The sequence below is a fragment of the Pygoscelis adeliae genome, unplaced genomic scaffold (assembly GCF_000699105.1).
Source record: "Pygoscelis adeliae isolate BGI_AS28 unplaced genomic scaffold, ASM69910v1 Scaffold83, whole genome shotgun sequence".
Taxonomy (NCBI): Eukaryota; Metazoa; Chordata; class Aves; order Sphenisciformes; family Spheniscidae; genus Pygoscelis; species Pygoscelis adeliae.
Window position 1 is genome coordinate 762,096 of NW_008824467.1, and position 24,172 is coordinate 786,267.

A 24,172-nucleotide genomic window follows, 5' to 3' on the forward strand; every position below is an offset into this window, starting at 1 on the left:
AGAGATTAAATTTAGCATTTTGAATTTCATCACAGAATGACGTATGTGAATATATGCAACATACCAAGCATCTCTATAATATTCTCTTGCTAAAGTACTAAGCACATTTTATAACATCAAGGCATTGCAAGAAATCATTATATGCTCCATAACGTGACAGCAGTACAGAATTTACATGCAGATCACTTAATTTACATTTACATGCACCTCGGAGCACACAAACGGTTATTGTGACTCAGGATGAAACAGCCCATTAATGCTTTTTCAAGCAGTTATCCAGAACCAGCTGCACTACAGTCTGACATAAATGTAAACACAGCGATAATATTAAGTGTGCTGTTTTATATCCAAAAGCTATTCATATAAATAGGCCACAGCAAGTTAGGTTTGCCTGATTATGGAGCAGATCATGAGGTGGGAAAGGAAAAGCCACCTGTCCCTGAAAATGTAATAGTGGCTTTTGGAATATTATCACTCAGTATAAACTATGTCAACTAAAAAGAAGAGCTTTCTCAAAACAATGGTTCTGTCTATCATAACTAACAGCTTAATGGTCTTAAGGAGGAAAAATTAGCAACACAAACATTGACTGACTCTGACTAACAAAGAGGTATTGCAGTAAGAATATCTATTTTCAGAGAACATGATACTTCTAAGACAAAAACATTAAGTTCTCATCTGCTAGTGATCATGCTGAGAAACTAATGCTAATACAACTACATATTGCTTTGCTATGAATATTTCCAGTATGCCTTTGTACTTTATAAACTTTTGGGTTGTGTACCCAACAGAAATGTTATCTGCATTTGGCACTGAGTCCACAGTCAGAACTAAACTTGGTTTAGTCACCTTAATTCTGCTGTACAGAAAACACACCCTGTCACACAGATGCATGATCAAAACGGTGCATTCCCAAGCTCAACAAAATCTTTAGTACCTCCAAATGAGGTACGCACACATGCATTGGACAGGAATAGCTGAGGAAGAGCATATACCAGAGTAGTTACAAGAAGACACATTAAGAATCTTGCTGCATTAGCTTTCTGTTTTGTTCTTGATGGAGACATTCCAAAACCAGCTCCCCTTAAGATGAGAAGTAAGTGCAGATTTGGCAGGTGAAGCAATCTGTGCCAATGCCCTCCTACCTAGACACATCCATCTTGCCTTGACAGCCCTACACAAGATAAAGGGGGATTATGCCTGCTTAGTTGTTGGCCAGAACGAGATGCTGCAGGAAGCAACGCTGGCAGCTCTGTAAATATGGCCTTCTCGCTGAGTTGGTAAGAACAACCACATCTGTGGCACTTGCACGGCTGCTTTGAGGAGGAAATAGCAAGACGGGCTTCTAAAAGCAAGTGGTCATGAAGAAATCCTACCACACTCTATTCTCAAAAATATAGCTGTACTGTTCCCCTCTGCAAGTCAACCATACCCTCATCAAATCTTTCTAAATGTTTTCAACCAAAAGAGCTCTGGCAAGGAAGGTGTAGTCAAAGAGCTTCCAACACAGCTGCAGTGTCTTTGGAAGGAAAAATCGGAGATTAAAGGATCCTGGATCACACCAGTCCAGGGACCAGACAGTTAAAAAAAACCATATATCAACATACTTGGGGTCACATTTTAAAAATGTAAGATCTTTGTGCAGAGAGTTTCTCAGCAAACCAGAGGTATTTACAGCTAAAAGAACAGAGGTATGAGATCATATCATCATGGCAAATGAAACAATCCCAATTGGTTTTATTTATGTAAATGTAGCTACTTGTGACAACAAATGCATTCATCTTAAAACAACACTGAACTAAGGCAACAGAAACTAAAAGTAAGCACACAAACATGTATTAGCATTCATATGCACACATTCTACTAAAAAAAAAATCAAGTCGATCTAGTCTATTTTAATCACGTGCAAGGAGAATATGAAAAGGGAATTAAACATATCCAAATCTTACTGCTTGAGCTTATTAAACTTCACTGGAACTCTAATGTGAAATATGCCTATCATATTGAGATGCTGCCCTGTGTGATGTTTTTGGAGAACAGCAATTCTTCAGGTCCTACAACAGAGTGCTATCCCTCCCGGTAGCACCACAGGGAACACGTCGCATGGCTGCCTGGGAAGTGAACAAATGTGACACCGTATGACTACCCACATTAGCGATTCTTGTCCAACTTTGAAGTTTCAAGTACAAATAAAAAACAGCTCCCAAACACGCACACGCACAAAGAAATCCTTTGAAATGCTTGAATTCCTTTCTACCCATGAAGAATATTTAAATTATCTACATCCCAATGCAATACAAACCAAGCTCATAAATTATTACATTTGGAACATGTACAAGGGTTCCCATCAGCGATATTTGCTGTGGTATTTAACCTACTGGCATGAACAGGCACATCATCAGTAAGTGGTGCCAGGTCACATTAAAGGTTAATATGTTAGTCATAAATATTGGTACCAGGGTGAAGAGCTATAAAGAGAAATGTATTCTTAATATTTAGGTGTAAAAATGCGACTCTGAAAAAGGCTGAAAGAGTTACACAGTCTATAAAGACTACAGAATAAATTATTCAGGTAAAACAAAAGCTGAATCTGAACATGTGTTAATAAACCAAAACATAGCAAAAAGATGTGAAATGAACAGACAAAAACATATGCAATGAACATGAATGGTTAAATTTTAAACAGCACTTTTTAAAAAATTGTATCGCTCCTGTGAAGGAATAGGAATAATGCTTCAGAGCAGGTATTATGTTTTTATGAAGCTCTGTAGAACTGTACGTTCACAGGATTTAAAAAATGCATTTAAAAATTCACTTTATAAAAACTAAGCAAATTGATAGTGGACTGATGTTCATTTAGCTTTCGCAAATGGAAAACTTAAATGTTAAGGGCAGCGTGGAGAGTCTCTGTATTGACTGAGGCGCAAAATCTATGCTGTAGAAGCACATAATCACCACAGAGATGTCTTTAGCCTGACTGCACAGTTTAAAATCAAAAGGCTGTCAGAAAGAAAAACAGGAAATCAAGTAGAAGAATTGACACTCCAATAGGGAAAAGCACTTCAAGATGCTGAGTCACACAACTTCTAACCAGAAAGCACCTAACTGATTTATGTTCACCCATACAATAGTTACTTCGTTAGACCTCTGAGTCTAAAGTCTAAACATCTACAACGAAATGTAAAAAACATTGCTTTCAAGAGTGTGTGCAAATGGCCTGTGTAGATGCATTTAGGAGAATCTGCCAGGAACTGTTCCTCTGGGAGCAGGATGACACAGAAAGGCTCTGCTCTGTTTTTTCGCAAGCGTTCTGAAGAAGATAAACCTCTCCGGTTAACCCGAGGAGCATTTAGAGTTCCAGAGAGAAATATCCACATAGAGTCTGTTTTTAAATCTTTGTCCTTTTACTCCACGACTTTACAAAAAGAAATACAATCAACTCCTGAAGGGGAGAAATGCAGGTATTAAATCTCCGTCAGCTTTTTTGAAGTAATCCTGGTTACAGTACAAAGTAGTCTGCCCAGTTCCTTGTGTAAAAATGCAAAAGTTCCATGGATTCAGCCCATAAAAATGTGAAAGCTGAGATCTGTCATTTCTGCAAATAAATGCAAAGGAGCAGCTTGGCTTGTCATTGTGGCAAATGCAGTTAGGTAAAACAGTCTGAGAAAGAGACAGAGAAGGAAGTACCCATATCAAATCACAGCTCTAAGAGGGCTATGTTTATCTCTTTAGAGAGTCTAAATTTAGACCGCCGTAAGCATGCCCCTCAGTATTAAAAACTGTGTAAAAAAAATGTAAATAGTGAAAACCAAAGTAAACCATTCTCTCAATTTTCTCCCATTCCCTTCTCTCTCCATTTTAATAAAGCCAAAAAAAAAATTACATATGACCCATGACACCAGTGCTCAGCAGGACTTAAATGGAGATATTATTATATTCATCTACATATAAATGAGAAACTGCTGATTCTACTTTGGTTTGAAAGAACATAGGAAGAATATTTAGTAGCAGAAGTATAACAGATGCTTGTTAAAACAAAGATCAGGCCTCTTTCATGAGAGGAAGCATAGAAGGAATTTAGAGGTGGGAATAAAAAGAAAGCCATAATACCTGGGGATCTTTATTTCTTATGATCCTTCAGCATTTTTATTTTTAAGATTTCTACATGTCATAGCAATGCAGTAGCCTTCACACTGTGCATTCTTCAATAACACTGCACACCTGTGTCTTCATATTTGCAAATATACAACAGATTGCCAAAGCCCATCACTTCTGAACCATCATCAGTTAGGAGCATAGAAAGAGGACGTACATACCCACCTTGAAACCTGAATGAATTCCAGATGCAAAAAGGACACAGCATTCACAGTTCCTAATCCAGAAACAAAAGTATGCAAACCACTCTTTTTGCACAGCTATATCAGATCATGTTCAGGAACTTCAATAAAACTTAGAAATGTTTTAAAAACACTTAAAAACTTAAAAAACACTTTTAAAAACAGAATATTTTTCATCATTTTCTTTTCAAATAAAGTAGCTTAAAGAAGTTGATTTTCCTCTGTTGCCAGCAATCACTTCCATTAGACATTAAGTTTTGAGCAGGATGTTGGACTAGATGACTTCCTGAGGTTCTCTTACACCTTGAATTATCCTATGATACTATGAACGAGGAGTCTATTTCATCAAAGTCAAGCACGCCAATAAGCAGTCATTTTAAAAATGAGAAACTTTTTGCTTTCATTTTAGCATCTTTTACTTCTCCACTTAAACTCCCATGCAACATAAATCAGAAACATGCTACAAAATGGGTGGTCTTTTATAACACACCTGGCTTAAAATTGAAACACGAGCATGATGCCAACACACTGATGAGGAAGCAAAAAATAATGCCCTATTCGTTCAACAGTTAGGTGGTTTTTTACAAGAGAGAAAACTTGCCTGTAGAAATAAAAAAGCACAGTGCTAGCACACCAAGCATTTAAAACAATTATAAACAATTTAGTGGGCAGCAATGAAATAACATCGGAAGAATTTTTCTGCCCAACACTTCTGAACAATCTGACACCATACTTAAATTAATTAGTAGGAAGTTTTCAGACACAACTCTTCTTCGGTTAAATTGTATAAATTAAGAACTTCAGTTTGGTTCCTCATGGACTCCTACCCTTTTTGATGGAACTCAGTTATATGAGCTTTGGAAATACTATACACCTACCAACTGCTAAAAATCACATTGGTTTTCTGGTAAATGAAAGGCAACAGCAGTGTGGCATTATTTCCATGAAGGCTCAAAGGCTCTAAGGCTGGAATTAATATGCTTCTTTGGAGAAAAACAAGAAAAAATTTCTACAAAGCTTAAAAGCAGAGGCAAAACACACTTACAGTGTTGGCAAGTTCTAAGTAGCTTCCTCCAACAGAGTTGCTAAAATTTGAGGCCTGAGCTAGAAGTCTCTGCAGAGCAGCCTGTTGAGTCACATTGCTTCCACCACATTCCAACATCTTTTGTAATGTAAAATGACTCTGGAGGTCTGGACTCTGAAGGTCTCTTGCTCCTGAATCGTACTCCCAGCTTTCTCTGGCTCCTGATAAGGCACCTAAAACAGAAATGGAAAAACATCCTAGTATGGACTGTGTATAAAGAACACATAGAATCATAGAATATCTCGACTTGGAAGGGACCCATAAGGATCATCGAATCCAACTCCCTGCTCCTCACGGGACTACCTAAAACTGAACCCTATGACGAAGAGCATCGTCCACACGCTCCTTGAACTCTGACAGGCCTGGTGCCGTGACCACTTCCCTGGGGAGCCTGTTCCAGTGACCAACCACCCTCTCAGTGAAGAACCGTTTCCTAATGTCCAATCTGAAGGCGCTGTCCAAGCTTCCTGGCGCAGCTCCATTCCATTTCCTCGTGTCCTGTTGCTGGTCACCAGAGAGAGGAGATCAACACCTCCCTCTCCGCTGCCCCCCTTGAGGAGGTTGTAGACTGCGATGAGGTCACCCCTCAGCCTTCTCTTCTCCAAGCTGAAGAAGCCAAGTGACCTCAGCCACTCCTCCTAAGTCTTGCTCTCAAGGCCTTTCACCATCTTGGTCGCCCTCCTCTGGACACACTCTAATATTTGATGTCCTTCTTATATTGAGGTGCCCAAACCTGCAGACGGTACTTGAGGTGGGGCCGCACCAGTGCAGTGTAGAATGGGACAATCACCTCCCTCAACCAGCTGGCTATGCTGTGCTTGATGCCCCCCAGGACACAGTTGGCCCTTTTGGCTGCCAGGGCACATTGTTGACACATGAATAAGCCTGCTTGTCTTTCCAGAAAGAAAAAAGCAAACAGCTCCACCACCATTAGTCCCCATCTTGTGCACGCTGACAGTGCCAGAAAGAAAAAAAAAAGTAGTAACATTTTCAATGCACAGATCATTTACTAAATTACAAGATCCAGAAGGAAAAATAAAAGTATTTGCATAGACTATTTAGTATAGAGTAAAACCAGTGTCATTTACAATAGCTAAGGACCACTGAAAGAAAAAGTGTCAATTACTACATCAGACTGAAAAGCAGCACTGATCAAAGAGCAAAGGAGGAAAATCATAATTCACCTCTTTTTGTTTACTGAGTACCAACACATGAATCTTTTAGCTGTATAGTTCATCATTTTTGATGTTAGCACTGCCTTTCTTATTACCTCAGAAACCTTCTTGTTTCAGTTCAAGTTTGAGACACATCCATCACAAGGTGTTGCATTACAAATCAATGCAAGAATATGATCATGTAGCTAGTGACAAACAATGAATGCTTCAGAGAAAGTTCCTGTATCATGAAGCTGTAGGGTTGCTGGTTTTCCATGTACAATCCTTCCAATTCCCTACAGCCAGAGATGGGCTTAAACCTTAAAACAAATTTAACAAAATTTTCTTACTTTATCAGTAACTACTTCATCCCTGGGTGTTTCTGCTTCCCACACAACTGCCTCACTCCTTTTAAAATCTTGTTATGTTTTAGGCTCAACAATTTCCTATGGCGAAACATTCCATGGTAGACACTAGATTATTTAATAAACCTGGGCAGCACTGTAAAATTTCATAGGTAACATAATGAAGATTAAAAACAATTAAGTGACTTGTCCAAGTGCACACTCTAAATTAATAGAAAAGTCAGAACAGAATCCAGAGCTACAAACTGGAGCAAAACTCTTAAATCCACCATGCAATCATCAAACCATAAGTAATTGTCTGTAACGCCATCCTATTAGTTTGAAAGCTTTTCCTTTTTATGAGATAGTTCTTTCTCAAATATTCATTAGCATTCTAAGTGAGCGTTTACTAATCATTGGTTATTACTTATTCAGTACAATGACAGGGAGAAACAATAAACATATAATGAACTATTAGGAGAACACCTCCCCCTTGCCAAGAAAGTTGAAGCTGCAAATGTACAAATAGAAAACCAGCCAGAAGAGGAGCAAGACCTAATCTGTAGCTTTAGGTCAACACTCTTAACACCCTGTAAAGCAGTTATGCATAACAAACCGACTTAGGAAACCCAGAGGTGTTTCCCTGCCTTACTGTAATGAGAATATGCTAGTCTTTAAACATGTAAGTAGAAAATAACACAAATACAAAAAAGAATTACATTTTATACCTATATAATTACCATGATTCATTACCACAGGTACAGGTAACAATTAAAGATTAATTCAATTACATTCACACCAAGAGCATGCACCATCATACTTAATCTAACTACATGCTGCGAAGTCTCCAACAGAGCTGAACTAAGACACGGCTACCAGCATACTTTACATTGAGTGTAGTGTACTGTGACGGGTGACTATGCACAATGTTAGGTATCTCTGCCCTCTTGTGGCTACAGTATACTGTACAGCAGAAAAAATCAGCAGCTCACAGAGCCGAAGCCGCAGAAATATCTCAGGAGCCTGAGGGAGACGGGGTCAGTTCTGCCATCTCCCAGGCTTGACAAGAACACGGGAAACAACTCTATCTGCACAAGCATAGCCACAGAATTAAGAGAGTTGGTTACATCATATAGACACTCCTGTTTTTACAGAGCTAAATATGGCACAATTTCAACAGAGTATGTGCACTAAATTTCTATTACTCAAACGGCACTGTTCAGCAAAAGAGCTTTCACATTCATTCAGTTAACAACAGTAGCTTTGTTGAAGACCCAAGTGGCCTTCATTGATTGCACCATCTGCTATCAGATTGGAAGCACTTAACAACACTCAGCTGGCTCAGAAGTCACCTGTCAGTCACAGATGGATCAGGCACTCCAGGAAAGATCAGGTTTTTATGACTGTATTGTGACTGTATTTTTAACCCAAGTTTTCTTAAAAGTTCAACTCTGTTGAACATACTCATTTAAAACATACATACTAAAAATGCAAGGAGAGATGACTGTTACAAAGGAAGGCATTTCCAGTATTTTATTTTGGGCTTAATCCTAATCTCTAAATTCGCCCACAGATTCCAAAACTCTGGCTGTTAAGATGCTGTCCTCCTGGGTCATGCAGCTTTCAAGTCTTAGCTCTGCAGGGAAACTCTGGAGTTGTAAAAACTGAGATTTCAGTTGTAACTGAAAATTCAGTCAGGAATTAACATACAACTTTTATATGCTGCTGTAATTAATGTACAACTCTTGCTCTTACAGTAGGAATCGGAAAGAAGGGATCATTAGGTGTGACGGCACACCAAAAGCTGATAGCCAACCTGATAACTAGGAATCTATAGTTCCTAAACCTGTGTTTAAGAATTAGTCTTTATAGAACTACACACATCCCATAGCAGTTTTCCTTGTTGCTCTACACTTATAATCATATGAAACATGAAATTTATGTATTAAATGAAACAAAATTATTGTCATGAAAATTGCCAGGTAATAAGCATGCCAGAAAATTTATGTTGTTACAACTACTAAGCAGAAAAAGAAAAAAAATTAGTTGCACAATATTTGTATCAGCTAAGTACTATAAAAGCATATAATTGTTTTCAAATTATATAACATTTCAATTCCAGAGTAAGACAGTTAAATCAATCCTTTTTGGACTGAAAGGATACATCAGGCTTCTCTAAAAGTGCAGTATAAAAGCTTCCGATTCTACACAAGCTTCTACACAAGTATTCTTTTAATTGCCTTCCTAGTACTACTATCACTTGCCTCTCTTGACCTGCAATTAATTCTGGGTGAAATTCCTGTTATAGTAAACATTCAGTACCTAACAGGAACTTCTTGTTTCTAGCCTTTTGAGGAGTAGATGAGTAGAGCATCTGAGTGTATGTGGATCCATTAGCAGCAGTCAGGTCAGTCACAGCAGGGTAACCTAAATCTTGTCTGAAACATTTATTTAAAGATTTCGCCTTTTGCAGGTTTTCCTGTTCATTTAGTTAGCCCCAGCTTTTACTTATTTCCTTACAATTTACAATTATTTAAACTGTGACATATGATACCACATGTAAGAAAAACAAAGGACAGTTTCATTTGATGACATGTACACATACAAGATTACATAATCACAGATAACATTTCAGCTGGTGAATTGTACCAAAGCTGTTTGAAGTAACTTTAATCAATTCCCTCGACAAGTATCACTATGATAGGACACCTTGCCCATCTGCATTGAGACTTCTTGCTAGCTTAATTTTCCGTTATCACCTGCAAAGCTCTCAGTAACAGCACAGAGTTCTGTGTTCTGCTACTGGTGTCATCTCATCATGCTGATCTGAAAGAAAATGGTATTTCATCTTCTCTACTAACTTCTCTGTCTAGAAGCCTTGTACTCTGCAACAGATGCCTACCATAACTACAAGTCTACCCACACAGCCAGGCTTTTTGGTTTGGTAAAGGTTAACTTTACCAGGCTATGCTGACGGACCAAGCATTATGTGATTTCATCTTTGCTCACAGAGTAGGAAAGATAACCCACCAAGATGGTAGGGTGCTGAAGATGTATGAGTGGCTGAAAGGATCTGGGATATCAGGAAAACTGAGGTACTTTAAGATTAGCCCTGCATCAGCTTCTCAAATGAGTCTGGCTTACGAATGGCAAACACGAAGAGAGTTGACAATGTAAGATGCTATAAGCACAACCAGCCTCTAGGTCACATAGCTACACCTCACTCAATAAGGAGGGTCTTAACAGCAGAGATCCAAAGTCTTATCACTGTTTTTCATGAGGTATCAGTGACATTTAGTTACCTAAACTTATTTGAGGGACTCTGATATTTAACATAGAATATAACTTACACATGCACTGGGCACAGATTGCAGCTTCTGGGAGAAATGTCATTCTAGAATATGGTGATTTTACTGCTGAGGGGGCAGAGAGTTAAGTCCTCTCAGTTCAGTGTTAGCTTCTGGTCTCAAAACCTATTTCAATTAGCCATGATTTTGTAATCAGAAGCTGCATAATTATTTTAAAACATTTTCTTCACACTTTACTACATGTATACAACAATTCCTGGAGATACGGTCCATCTGATTCTACCATCTCATTTCACACACTGGACCACTCGATAGGCATAAAGAGGTTATAGATTTAGGCAATCAGTGACTTTGCAGTTTTTTAAGGTGAGCCAGACAGTTCCCCTCTTCTCCGCTTCCATTTTGTTCAATATTCAAAATTCAGATTCTGACTGACTGAAGACAGAATCCTTCTGTATCCCAAAAGCATTATCTTACCAGAAGAACAGCTATTTTTCAGCATTTTTTTTTTGTTAATCTTTCATTCAACAGTTAAAATTATAAAAACTATCAAAAAGAGTGGGAATTTTGAGTGCTTATTCTATTATTCAATGAAGGCAACAGGGAGATTTGTGAAAAGCAGTAGTCATTTGAAAGCTCCCTACTGACTTCAGTAATAATGGTTTTGGTGGTAAGAGCACCACTGAATGAAGGGAAAACCGTATAAAATTAACAAAGCATGGTCATCTTGCACTTAGCAGTCAGCTGAATAAGATGTCAGGGAGCTGGCCTAGCTGTAAAAAATGGGGGGTAGGGCAGGAAACCAAGAGGAATGGAGAATAAGTCTCTGGACATTCAGACATTCAACTCCCATAAGCTGATGCAAAAATTACAAGGGCCAAATGCACTTTAAAAAATATTTAGAAGTTGAAGAGAGCTCAAATTGCTCAAGCAACATATGAAGTCAAGTAAATAAAAACAACTGAAAAGAAGCTATGCTCCAAAGAGGGATCAACTTTATACTAAGCCAACCTGACTAGAGAAGTGAAAATTATAAAGTCATATTTGGAACTTATTAAAACTATTTCAATTGTTTTCTACATAACATCATGTGTCTCTGTAACACCAATGTTCTCCATAACACATTAGAAAACAAGTGTTTTCTCTCACATCCTGCTGTCTGTGATATTTTTCCTGGAAGAGTTATAGGAAACTAATGAGGAAGCAGGGATAGCTTTTTTGTTCACAAAAACCTTCTGGTAGAACTGTTTATGTCTGGAATGGAACCTACTTAAAACCTACTTACAACCACAAGATAACCACAAAAGGCTCTATGCAAGTCAGTGAACCACTCCCATACAGGAATCAAAGACCAAAGGCTCCAGATTCACAGTCCATGTTTACCACCTGGCACATGTCCCAAGCCTGTCAGCTAGAGTAACTCTTTCTTATTTAACAGGAAACACACTTTAAAACTTATTTATTATTTTGCATCAGATGACAAAACAATGTGAATGATAGCATGGCAACAGAGTGATGATAATGACTGATCCTTGCATCCACAGGTGGGTGAGAATGTTTATTTAAAAATGCAGAAAGATGTCTGCTAAACATCCATTACAAGTTCTAGGAGAATTCAGAATAAAACAGCTTTTCTTTTTTTTTGGAAAAAAAAGCCTGCAGAGGCATAATTTTTAAATGCATTCTCAGCTCAGCATTCAGTCCTAGAGAAAGTTCTCATCAGAACTTTTTGCAACTCTTCTCCAGTGATCTAGGAGGAAATCATTTCCTATGGGAGAAGCAGTTAGGGGAAATGAGGAATCTCTAAGACAGGGGTTTGTGGGTCTTGACACTATCTAGGTCTTGTTCCTCCCACCACACTCTTATCTGGTTTGATGAACACTGCATAGAAGATACTGTGTTAGGCTACGTTATTACAGTCCTTTTCTCCTTAGGATTGGAAGTGAGGAGAACAAGCTCCAAGGGAAGGAAGCCACAGCTACACCCCACTCTGACTAACTAAGGCAACTTACTCCATGGCAGAAATCTGTTTCATGAAATCAGATCTAAGAGGAAAATTGAACCAAATCAATTGTTTTTGCTCTAAAAAAGAAAAGCTTTGGACTTCTTAGAAAAATGCATCTGACACCTTTGACAATTTTTGTTTAGATGCAGTGTTTTCTAAACCCCTCAAAGAAGAAAAAGCTCCAGAACACTTTGATATTATGCCAAGACAAGCAAGTATACTTTGAAAGAGTATGAGCAGCATTTTGTGTGCCTTTTCTAGTACTAGGAACATACAATACAATGCACATGCTTGATAGCATTACAGAGATCACAGAAATACTCATCAGTATCAAGCAAATGACCTAATAGAGCATAATGGTTTTGGCATGAAAATATGACAAAGAACAAATGGAAAGAGAAGTCAAGTTTTGACTGAAAGAGTAGAATTATTTACCTCTGAGAACATATAAAACTAATACTCACAATAGACAAGAATTCTCTTGTAGACATAACTCAGTAAAATAAATCTTCTCCAGTTACGTTTCTCAATGCCCACTGAAGGCTTATGCACAGTTTTAGTTGCATATCGTTAAGTGTAGTATGTACACCAAGTGCAGTCAGCTCATGCTTCGTCTCCCATGTCCCTGAACTACAGTTATAACATTTTCACTTTCTACTGGTATATTTCTTCAAATCACCACAAAACCTTAATTGTATTTCAGGTTCACTGAAGTATCCTTAATATTGGTACATTCAGAATTCAGGAATTCTGGAATTTTGTGCTGCCAGACTCATTAGAGGGTATAACTATAGGGTAAATTTGGAAAATACTTAAATGCACCTTTAAAGAAATTAGAACAGTTTGACACTTAACTAGCACTTTCACTTACCAAAGTAATGCTTTTTTTAGGCTTTTGGTTTTGATTTTTTTACACTCCATGACATATTTTTCTAAGCACATTTTTACCAAGTATGAAAACTACCTAAAATCTTAAGAAAGAAATAAACTAAATGCCCACAGGAAAATTAGGGCAGATAAAAGAATGAGCTTGCTAAGAACAAAACCATAAAGTAGACAATCAAAGTTTGTATCAGGTAACTCATTCCTTATGAAGTCTTGAGAAAGTAAAACATTTAGTGATATGTCTAGTGAAATAAAAAGTTTCTCTCATTACAATTTCCCAGTCATGCAACACAGCTTTGTGGATGGAGAAGCTGGGCTTGTTAAACCAGTAGACCAAGCCATGCATATTAACAAATATTTGTGGAATTTCAGTCAACCAACCTTCTTCAAATTTATTTCAATTACTGTACAAATGCATATCTGTAAACTATCGTGGTTTCAGTACTTGCCAGCAGATTGGCATTGGCCATACAGGAAATGATGAAACAGAAAACAAAAAAAGCATACTCTCTATGACACCTGTCCTTGAATCTGAAATGATTTAAGATTATCGTTGAGACATGACAACCATTTCCTCTATTCAGACACAAGAAATGGATGATGGGAATGACTTATCAACAGTCTAGAACCCAAGGTCTCCCAGAACGCAGGTGCTGTTTAATTACCAAACTAAATTTTGCCACAACACCGGTGGCTAACAACTGCATTATACTCAGGAACTCAATCTAATATTTCATTTGAAGTTTGTAGTAAGGGAGACAATAATCCTTTTTTTTCTGGAAATTAATAATCTCTAGTAAAAAGGGGTGTATATAGTAATAGGAAAAAGGGCACATAAAATCTGAAATTATACAGAGGCTAGATGAAGTTCCAACACACCTTCCAAGTACAGTATTTGTATTGTGTGCACTATACTTTTGAAGAAAGTTATTTTCTCTCACATGGCAATTTTCTCTGTATGTGAACAATCAGCTTCCCCCCCAGATTATCTTCCACTCAAGACAATCTCAATTTGGATCTGACTTCAATTCATGTGTACCAAAGCAAACAAACGAAACATCCTGAATTTGTTGTCTGTCATTTTCATTTTGTTGCTTGCTGTTTTACAAACCATAGTATGTCAGATCTACAGTGGTGATATTAGAATTAGGCAAGGTGAAAAGCATGTCACCATGTAAGTCAGGAGAGGGTAAGCAGAAATATGCAGAGAGGCAACCCTTGTTTTACAAAAGCTAGAGAGTGGGATGTATCACAGTGCTCATTCCCGAGCCAAATGAAGCATGGCCTCTACGAAAATCCCAGCTGCACCCATTTGGTTTCTCAAGCTTACGACAGTCTGTGTAGGAAGCATAAACTGGGAAAAAAGTGATGCTGTAATCCAGTTCCACACTCCATATGGCAAGCCACAGCTCCATGTCTTGCCACTGGAGTTAACCAAGAAGCATGGACAGCACTGGCTATGCAGTAACATTACTCTGGAACAAGCCAGAGCTGTGGTCCTCTGTAGAGCTATGTGATGCTAAGAAGGCCAAGGACCAGGATCCAGCTCTAGCTACATGCTTGTGTCTGGGCCAACCATTCTATCGGCTCTTGGTAGCAGCAGCTATCAAGAAGGGCCGCTTCCTGGGTTTCCCTGTAGGCATGCCCTGCCCACTAGTCTGTCTGTCTTCCCCCTTCCCTCCAATTTTTTAAGCTGTTTGGTAATTTCAAAAACATTTGATAGTGGTGTCAAAGTCTCAAATATACTAAATTCCTGTAAGTTCTATGGAAGGTACAGAGGTGACAGATTCTGTTAGTGCTCCTGCTGAGAAAAATGTAATGTGATGCAATGCTCAACGTTGATTAGACGCACTAGGGGGGGAAAAAAAAAAGGAGAGAAACCCACACACACACACCTGGAAGGAGGAGGTCAGGAAATTGAAGCAAGAGTTTGTTCCTCAGACAACAAAAGGGTAAGCTGTGCTACTCCTGGCCGCAGGACATGGTGAATGCTAAAGACCAACACGGGTTCAAAGACTCAGTTCTGTAAGACAGTATTACAGAAGGACAGAGGCAATGCATGTGTGAACAAGCGCAACCATTTCTAGTTCAAAGTCCCTGAAGTGAAATTTAATAGCGAAGAATCATTATATGTTCACCCAGTTCCTATTATCTTCTCTAACCATTTGCTTTTCACCACTCTAAGAGAATAACTGTTTCAGAATAACCTCTGGTCTAATGCAGATTAGCTGTTCTTACATTTTAAAATATTCAAACCATAAGAAAGCTTCAATCAAGTTTGTTGCCCTATCAGACACCAGAGAACCCACTCTGCGGGGATGATTTCCATACTTTGTAGATTTGCTGGTGTTTAACATATACTTTGCATATACATTGCAGTTTCAATAAGATTAGTCAGCTGTCAATTACAAATCCCTTGGAAATGCAGGTTCATTTGTCCTGCTGCTCACAGAATTTAGCACTCTACATTTCTAAAAAAAAAAATAAAAATAAAAAAACCCTACCTATATTCTGCTGCTTTGCACACAGATAGCAGTATCAAAAGAATATTTAAAAGTAATAAACTGAACCACTTACAGTCAACGTAAGTTCTTATGTAGTTAAATTTGGCCTAGCAGATATCCACAGCTTTTCCAGTCAAACAAATCTAAGGTGAAACTTTGCTCATAAATCTCAAGAAAATATGTGGCACACCTTTGAGTCCATATGAGCTCTGTAGTTTTTAATTAAACATAGCATAAATAAATGTAATCACTGCATCAGTTTCTTGAAAGCATTTTATTTGCAGTAAGATCAAACATGGAATTAATGCAAAGCAAAAGTAATGATTTTTCAGCCCCAACTGGCCTGCCTCTCATGTTTACCAATAAGCTTAATTTGATGCTGAATTTCTACCATTCCTTTGATTAATTCTCATGCTTGATCCACGATGTAAATAAATTATCATGTCAAATTTTCAAGGGACTTATTTTCAGTAAAGAGAACAGGGGAGTTGGCTATGAATTAATTACTAACTACTAACCTACAGCAAAAGATTGCTTATGGACTCTGGTATTCATAACTATTTATCTAGAATATGAAATCAGATCAGTAAGTACATGCAGCTTTCAGTGGGACAGGAAACCATTCACCTGTCTAAAGAAGGAATTTACTAATAAACAGTACCATTCCTTGTTCATCCTCAAAAACAATGGGTACTAGAAATAGACTATTCTTTATCATGGGAAAAAATGGCAATTTGCTAATTACCTGTAAAGAGCTAGAGAAATCTATACAACATATAAATAATTCTAGTTCTAGCTTTTACATAAGACATATAAAACTAACACTGAAAAACCTGACAGAGGCCACAACTTTTCAGGCAACTTCCCACCTTAAAACATCAGAGGTGTAGTTCTGCTGTACTATAGGCTCTCATTCACCAAGCAATCCAATTCCATCACTCACTAGATGATTCACACAGATTTATTGTGCCCATCATAGCTTTCAGTCTCCATAACTGGAAATAGGACCCACAGATCTGATCAGTAACTGACATTCTTCCTGTGTTTCCTACCGAGATGATACATTAGAGAGTCAGGTAGCATACGGTCATTGCAAGACTCCAGCAACACTTTCAAAAGTTATTTTATTCATTTTTATTAGATTTTAAACAATGTCAGAAGAATATTAACAGAGTTCACATTCCATTTCACTTATAGAAAGTGTAGAGTAAGAATTACAATACATTGTAACAGCCTTGAGTTGCGGATATGCAAGCAGCAAAAAGCATCATTCTAATAACTTGAAAAATATCCTTTTCATGCATTTGAATAAAAGATTGAACTTCTAAATCTATATACTCATTTGATTGTCAAGATGGTAGATATGGATGCAGGGTTGGCTTCCTGAGCACATATATGACTGGGTATTAATAAACCTGAGTCCTGTACCTTGACTAAAACATTCAACCAGTTTCCTTACTTCTGCATCGCACCTGGAAACACAGGAGTAAAAACATTTGTTGGGCAAAGTTGGGCAAAACTATTAGAATAACCTTACCAGTGATTAAAAATGATGGGTGATACGAAGTTCAATAGTCATTTAGATGTAATTATTTCTTAGGACCTTTTTTGCCAGTTATTTTCTTTATAATGAAATGCAAAAACTATAGGTAGCAAAGATAATCTTTTATTTAGACATATGCATATGTTTGTGCACTCTTTGTTAAGAAATTGTGAACAGCTACAAGAAAAGCCTGCACAAAATGCTGTCTGACTGCTAATCTCTGCACAATTACATACAAACTCGCAGTGTAAAAATGTCCATGACAGAGGCTGGATTCCTTTGCTTCAGACCACCAGGACCTCTGCTACTCAGTAGCAGTCAAATGAATTTTGAAATTTTGTAATTTATGCACCCCGCATGGATACATGATAACAGCTTTCAAGGATTACCAGCAGCTCGCACATTATGTAGAAATTAGTCTTGAAAAAAGCCCTGTAAACTATTTTGAAAGTAATGTTTATCAAAAACAGTGTTCCTTGTCCGAAAAAAAGAAAGATACACACAAAAAAGAACATCCACCAAGTTTATATGTTTGAATTTGCATATGATGATGTCTCCCTTCTTAAACAATATTTAGAAAGCAATAGCAAACAGTCAATATAACACAACTGACTCTTTGATCACTAATGAGTACATACGTGAGCCCTCAAAGAAATGAAAAGCATGGAAGCATATGCAGATCATAATTCAGGCTTGACTGCAAGTGTAACTCCTCAGCTCTCTTTATGTTCATATTCTGTGCAGTGTTTATATCACAGAAATACATTACAGTGGTGTTTCCTTGCCTCTTTAAAAAAAGACCTGTAGAACATCTTGAACAGGGCTGCCACAATGGTTTTCTTTTACAACCAAATAAAAACCAGTTGCATTGTAAACACTCATTATTATTATTTCATCCCATTCTGTTTTTTGTTTACATGGGGGAGCATCTCTGTATGTTCTCTAATTATTAAAAAGTCTTACAGAATCTGCAAGAGTCAAGGCAGAACAAGTACAAAACCCATGAATCCTCTATAGGTTTAAAAACACAGTACAGTAAAATAGTCAGGCTTCATCAGCACAGACCAAAATATACCAAGGCAGGAAATTCAAAGGTCTTCTGGACTTAACTCAACTTCTTTTTTTGGGGGGGGGAAATTATGAAAAGAAATATGAATTCACTCACCAACTTTAAAAATACATTAAATTACTCTTGTACAACTAACAGAAATTGGCAAATAGGAAAAAAGAGTAGGGATTGAATTGTATACGTTAACATATTTGAATGTTCATCTATGACTATTTTTTGGCAGCAATTAATAAGATTTCTTTGTGGGATAGATCTGCATTACAGTCTCAAAATGTTTTTCCGGTAAAGCTTAGGTCCTATCTTTTACCCTTGATTATTACAAACCATAATTATTAGGCTGGTTTGTCTATGAAATAAGATTTTAAAACCCAAGTTGCCAGAAATCTGGTCAGCAAACAGGGAAACTTTGTATAGCAGTCTGAGGGCAGAAGAAGTTTTCTGTTTTGCAGGAAAATACAACAGCAGCAGCATTGAAAAAACAGCCAACAGGCAGAATTATAAGAGCTAGGGAACACACATCATCCTTAATCCAATTAAAAAAGATATTAGGCACGATCTTGGTTTTGAAGTGTTGTCTGATACAGCTCCTGGAAGAGATTCATAGGCTGGAAATGTAATTGAACCCAAGGATTATGAAGATTCAGTATAGACAGTGATGGAGAAATGGGCATAGAAACTATGGAGTTAATAGTCTTGCAATTCAAGAATATATATGGAAGATGGATAAACAGAGGAAATGCTAACAACAAAATACATCTACTACAAAATATGACTATGAAGACAGTAAAAGAGATGAGATGAAGAATAAACAGAGCTATGAAACAGATTTGCTATGTTGAGAAGCCAAAAAGAAAAGCCAATGAGCATGAGATGACGGGATGGTGAGGGAGAAGTGCAGTCAGTCAAAAAGCAGGAAGATATGGAATTCACCAAGGATACAAAGCAAAAAAGGAAAATTTGAATGCCTGAGATGACCAGCCAAAAACATGTGCAGAGTTACTAGAAGACAGAAAAACATGCTAAACCCACCCCCCAATAAATAAATCAATAAACCCAAACACCAAAACAAACCCCAAAACCAACACATGCCCAGTTTCACATTCTAGGAGACTTACTACTGAAAAAATAAAGACAGGTGTGACTGACCAGTAAACCCTGTGGAAGAAGGCTCAGAGGAGATGGGCCAGGGCAATACCAGGGAATAATGCAGGGTTTTACGGATCACAGCTGCTGCAAAGAAGCTGACTTGATCTCAACACCAAGGGAACCCGAGGGTGGTCTTTGCTTTAGATAAACAGCTATCGACAGCTGAGTGGATCAACTGGTGGTGTGTTTCTCCCTGACTTCATTAGAAGAGTGTGAATGTCTCCCTGAGTTAGCCAGGCCAACATGGGGGTGGTGTGTATATGGCTCAGCCCAACATAGAGACTATAAAAATGTGAAAAACTAACAAAAGAATTTCAAAGAGAGCAATGGGCTTGAGCTGGCTTTAACCCACATATGTCTTCCCAGCGAGACTGGGGATGCCCAGTGTCATGACGGTGAGCATATTAGAGAGCCTGGTAACAGGACTCACATTGGTATTGTGATTGAACTGTGTATTGCAATTGCTATATTCTGCTATGTGTAACTTATGTCTGTATTGTGTTTTCAGTATGTTTTGTATAAATCTTCTAAATCAGAAATCCCATGTAACATCAACTATCTTCAAATAAGTAAATCTGATGTTAAACATGACACCCTCCACACGTGGAATATCTGAAAGAACCTGGTCAGAGAGTACTGGACTCTCACAACAGGTCAGTTACATGAGGAGCCAGAACACAGATAAGTAAACTCTCCAGGAAGATGTATGAAGTACACCCGACTGTAAAAAACATTCCTAACTTAATGTAGGACACATGGAAAGAAAAACTATTGGGATGACTAATGGAGAATCTCTCATTAAAAAAGTATTTTAAAAAAATCTAGGCTCATGTAGTCTAAGCAAAAGGTTGAGCGGACACAGCTCTTACTAAATACAATCAGTGGTTGATGGCCTTCTTCTGAAGCATGGATGTAGGTCAGTTCTAGATCATGGGCTAGCAGCCATGTTTAGCCAGTATGCAGCTGCAGTAGGGAGCTAAAGCACTGACATCTCCAGCTTTTTCCACAGTACCTTGCATTTTGGGATTTTTGACCACAGAAGCTGTGTCCTCTGGTCTCTTGCATCTGTTACAGGGTGAAAGGAAGCATTTTGTAGGTGTTAACATTTCTGCTCTAATGCTGATTGATCACAGTGCTATCAAGGACGGGCTCAATGACACAGACAAACCCTTCTACATCCATGTTCCTCTAGATGGCATGGCAAGGTTTTTTTTTCCTTTTTTTTTTGTCCTGGGTGGAGGGCAGGCAAAAGGAAAGGAGAATTTTTGTATTCTCTAAATCACAAGGCACTTCCAGCACTCAGATCCCCAACTAAGTGGAATGATTTTTTAAAGCATCCAAGAAACATCCACATTCCTACAGTATATTACATCTGAAAGACAAAAGACTAAGATTATTTCTCTCCTCATTTTTAATATTTCTACCTACCTACCTGTCTGGGCTTTACAGACAACAAACTGTTCACTGGATCTTCAGTTACCAGCTGAGCTCTGCAGCTCTTGTCCTTTCAAGAAAGATCTTTGTCTTGCGCAACCAGGGTTTTTAGAAGAGGATGCTCTGCACACGTTCTAGTCTATATACTGATGACCAGACTGCATCAGTTACAACAGCACTGTAATATATGATGAAATTATGCCACAGATATTCACAAAGCCCTTTAGGAGAAATCCTAATGCCAGTAAAATTGGTAACAAAACCCACGGAGTTTATCTTTTGTTAAATTACACCAACATGATATTTAAAAGTCATACCTACCTAAACTGTTATTGCTGCTAGTTGGCCAGGAAGCTATCCTATCCCTTAACTTTTTCTTTTTACAAGAGTCATCCGATATCACAGAAAGCTCCACTTCCTCCTTCCTGATTTCTCGTACCAGTTCCATACGGCACTGACTAAAATCCTGGAAGGAAATTTTTCCATTTTCGTCTGCTCCCAGCTGGTGCATGATCTCCGCAACAGACTCCTCCATATTCAGCTGGCGGCACACCATCAGCAAGTCATTCCTAAGGATATTTTTAGAGGGAAAATGGGGGCGGGGGGGGGGATGAAAGTGGAAGATTGGAGAAGTGGGAACAGAGAAGAAAAAAACCAACAATTTAGTTTAGAAGAAAAGGAATACTAACTCTGTTTAATCTGAAAATGCATTAATGCACAGACATTTAAAACCAATAAGCCAACTATTGTTTTTGTCAATCCAACAAAGGAACTATGAGGTTGGCAAGAAATTACAACACAGAAAAACTATGGAAAAGAAAGGAACATTTTTCTTTAAGTGTTAACCTCTATTTTCATGCTATTATTAACACTTCTACTAGCAGAGATGGACACAAGGGAGAGCTGAATCCTGCTGTTGATCTTCACAGTATCTTCTGAAAAGGTGACATAATAAGAATTTAAATAATTATCTTCTGACTAGAACAATGGCTACTTAAATTTCCATTTTACTCAGAACATGCCAAGGAAATTTCTTCTGCCACTAAACAGCAGTAAGCTAAAGACGAAAAACACACGAGGGACAAAGAAAACAGCAGAAAAGAGAAATACTATTTCCATTAACTGACTTCAAGCCTGTCTCCAAACATTCTGACTACAAAACCCTCTTAAGAAGCTTGCTTGGTCCAATTGTTTAACGAAACTCACAAAAGGGGGAGGAGCATTATGAAAAATACTCTGGCATCAACTGCAAGTGGCCAAAAGACAGCTGCAACCAAATCAGCGTAGAAGATACTTACAGCATACGATACATTTACAAATTTATAAAATGTGCTTTTAGGAGAGATGCATGCAAATAGCCCTAAAAATACTATTCAGGCAAAAAATTCATCAACACTATGACAAATGCCATTTTCTATTTTGTGTGAAGACAAGAACCTCAAGAACATACCTAAGGCTTGATTTGGGGTATAACACTAGTCTCGGGAGAAAATATTCTGAGGAGTTTGTTCCCCACCACTCTTTTTTCTTTTTCAAAACTGAGGTAAGATTAAGTATTTTGAAAGAATTCTCAACAGTAGCAGTTGGTAAAAAAAAAAAAATTAAAAAAAAATCATGAATCAGAAGTTGATAACTAAGGAAAGAAAGGTGAATAACCATTAACAAGTCTATTCAGGGAACAACAGGAAAAAAGGTATTGGATGTGAATTGGATATGAATGTAAGTGGCCTATTAGACAAACACTGGATGCTCTCCCAGAGTGGCGGATGTGCAGCTCAGTGAAATTCTTCAGTCATATGCTGCAGAGACCAAATCAACCCATCAGAAAAGGGAGGGGTTTTTTGAAGGTATTGTCATACTGTCTTTTTTCGAAACGTAAACCACTAAAAAACCCACTGCTGTTCTTAGGCAAACACAACTCTGCAACTGTAAACCCAGACCAAATAATTTTCCTGAGCATACAGAGAAAACACCTCTGCTCCTTTTCAGATGATCATAGTTCTCATGAACAGCAGGAGACAAAGTTGATAGACTCAGGCCTGCCTCATTCTGCTGCTATTCGGAGGGACTCAGCCACCAAAAAAAGGGAGAGCCAAAAGACCCTCTTTCATCCTCTTTTCTTCCCATTCCTCTCTCGTCTAGCCCCATCTCACTTTAGAAAGGAAGAGGCATGGGGAGAGAAGAGGAAACAAAATCTTGAAACAACTTTTCCAGAAACTGAAGGAAGGCAGATACATACTTGTCAGATGACAACTAATCACATTCTAAATAAAACGTGGGTAACCCAATTCAGTCAGGCCTGAAGCAACAGCTGCTCTACACTGTCAAAATCTTCTTGGTGCTCCATTCTCTCTGATTTCAAAAGTTAAAAAAATTACCACTACTTTGCCACTCTCACATTTCACTATTTCTTTCCTGCCATGCTTTTCTTAAATACTTTTTGAGTTGGATTGCGTAACACTACCACACTGATTCATACCACGAACAGTATGGATATGTCATGACTTCTTTTAAGTGTTGCTTATTTTTACGTTGTACAAAACCTTTCTGTAGGAGGAAGGTAAAGGAAATGTGTAATAATATTAGTATTATGTGAATTATTAGCACGTGTAGTAGCAGTATTTCATTACTAACATCTGAACATCATTCAGAAGGTTTCTATGAAAACATGATGTAGTGAATTATCCAAAGTTCTTGCATGAACCGTTTCACTAAAGTAATTTAATATCACAATCAAGGTCCATCTATTCTACAGAAAAAAGTTGTACATCGGGTGGAGCTCTGTAAGTCTGTTCCACGCAGGAATTCCAGAGCTGCCCCAGCACAGTTCTTGGCAGAGATGTTTACAGTAAAACTGGAGTGTAATAATCACATTATGACCATGTAATTTAGCAATAAATAAATAGATAAAATAAAATCTCCGCCTACGACAAGAAGTAACTTCATTACAGGAGAACTAAATTACATTACATAGGCCAAATATAAGTGATCGATACTTGCAGTCAAAATTTTGGTCAGAGTTTTGCTCTTAGCTTTGAATCTGGTCAATGAATAAATAAATAAAGACATAATCTTAGCATGGCTCAGTTCCCCGTTTTTAAAAATTAAGACGGCAATACAAACCAATCTCACAAGGGCGTTGCTGAGAAAAACAAGGATGACAAAGCATTCCCATTTTCACAAGGGGAACGACAGATACAATTAAGCTACGCCTACACTGACAATTTAAGGCGGAGCTAGCCCAAATTCAGATGCCAACAGCTAAATCTGAACTCACTTGAACGGCAGTAGCGAGGCGGTAAGCCTGGCAGCAACTGCTTTCGGCATCACTTCAGCCACCGCAACAAACCTCCGAGCAG

At 38.0% G+C, this 24,172-nt stretch overlaps 1 protein-coding gene across 1 annotated transcript; it reads right to left on the reverse strand.

Moving 5' to 3' along the window:
- Positions 1-2,041: 2,041 nt before the first annotated feature.
- On the reverse strand, positions 2,042-21,378 carry LOC103914452. Its single transcript, XM_009321090.1, has 4 exons — positions 21,135-21,378; positions 5,383-5,594; positions 4,321-4,372; positions 2,042-2,111 (listed from the first exon to the last, which is right to left on the reverse strand). Exons 1-3 carry the CDS (start codon positions 21,367-21,369, stop codon positions 4,364-4,366), a joined length of 456 nt encoding a protein of 151 aa, XP_009319365.1. The 5' UTR covers positions 21,370-21,378; the 3' UTR covers positions 2,042-2,111; positions 4,321-4,363.
- Between the last annotated feature and the right edge of the window lie 2,794 nt (positions 21,379-24,172).

What these genes read in the sequence shown, in the direction of transcription:
- LOC103914452 (XM_009321090.1), bottom strand. Translation starts at nt 21,369, where the DNA reads ATGGTGTGCCGCCAGCTGAATATGGAGGAGTCTGTTGCGGAGATCATG. An exon ending in TAGCAGCAATAACAGTTTAG is followed by an intron (nt 5,595 to 21,134) that starts GTAGGTATGACT and finishes TTTCTGTTTTAG; the next exon opens with GTGCCTTATCAGGAGCCAGA.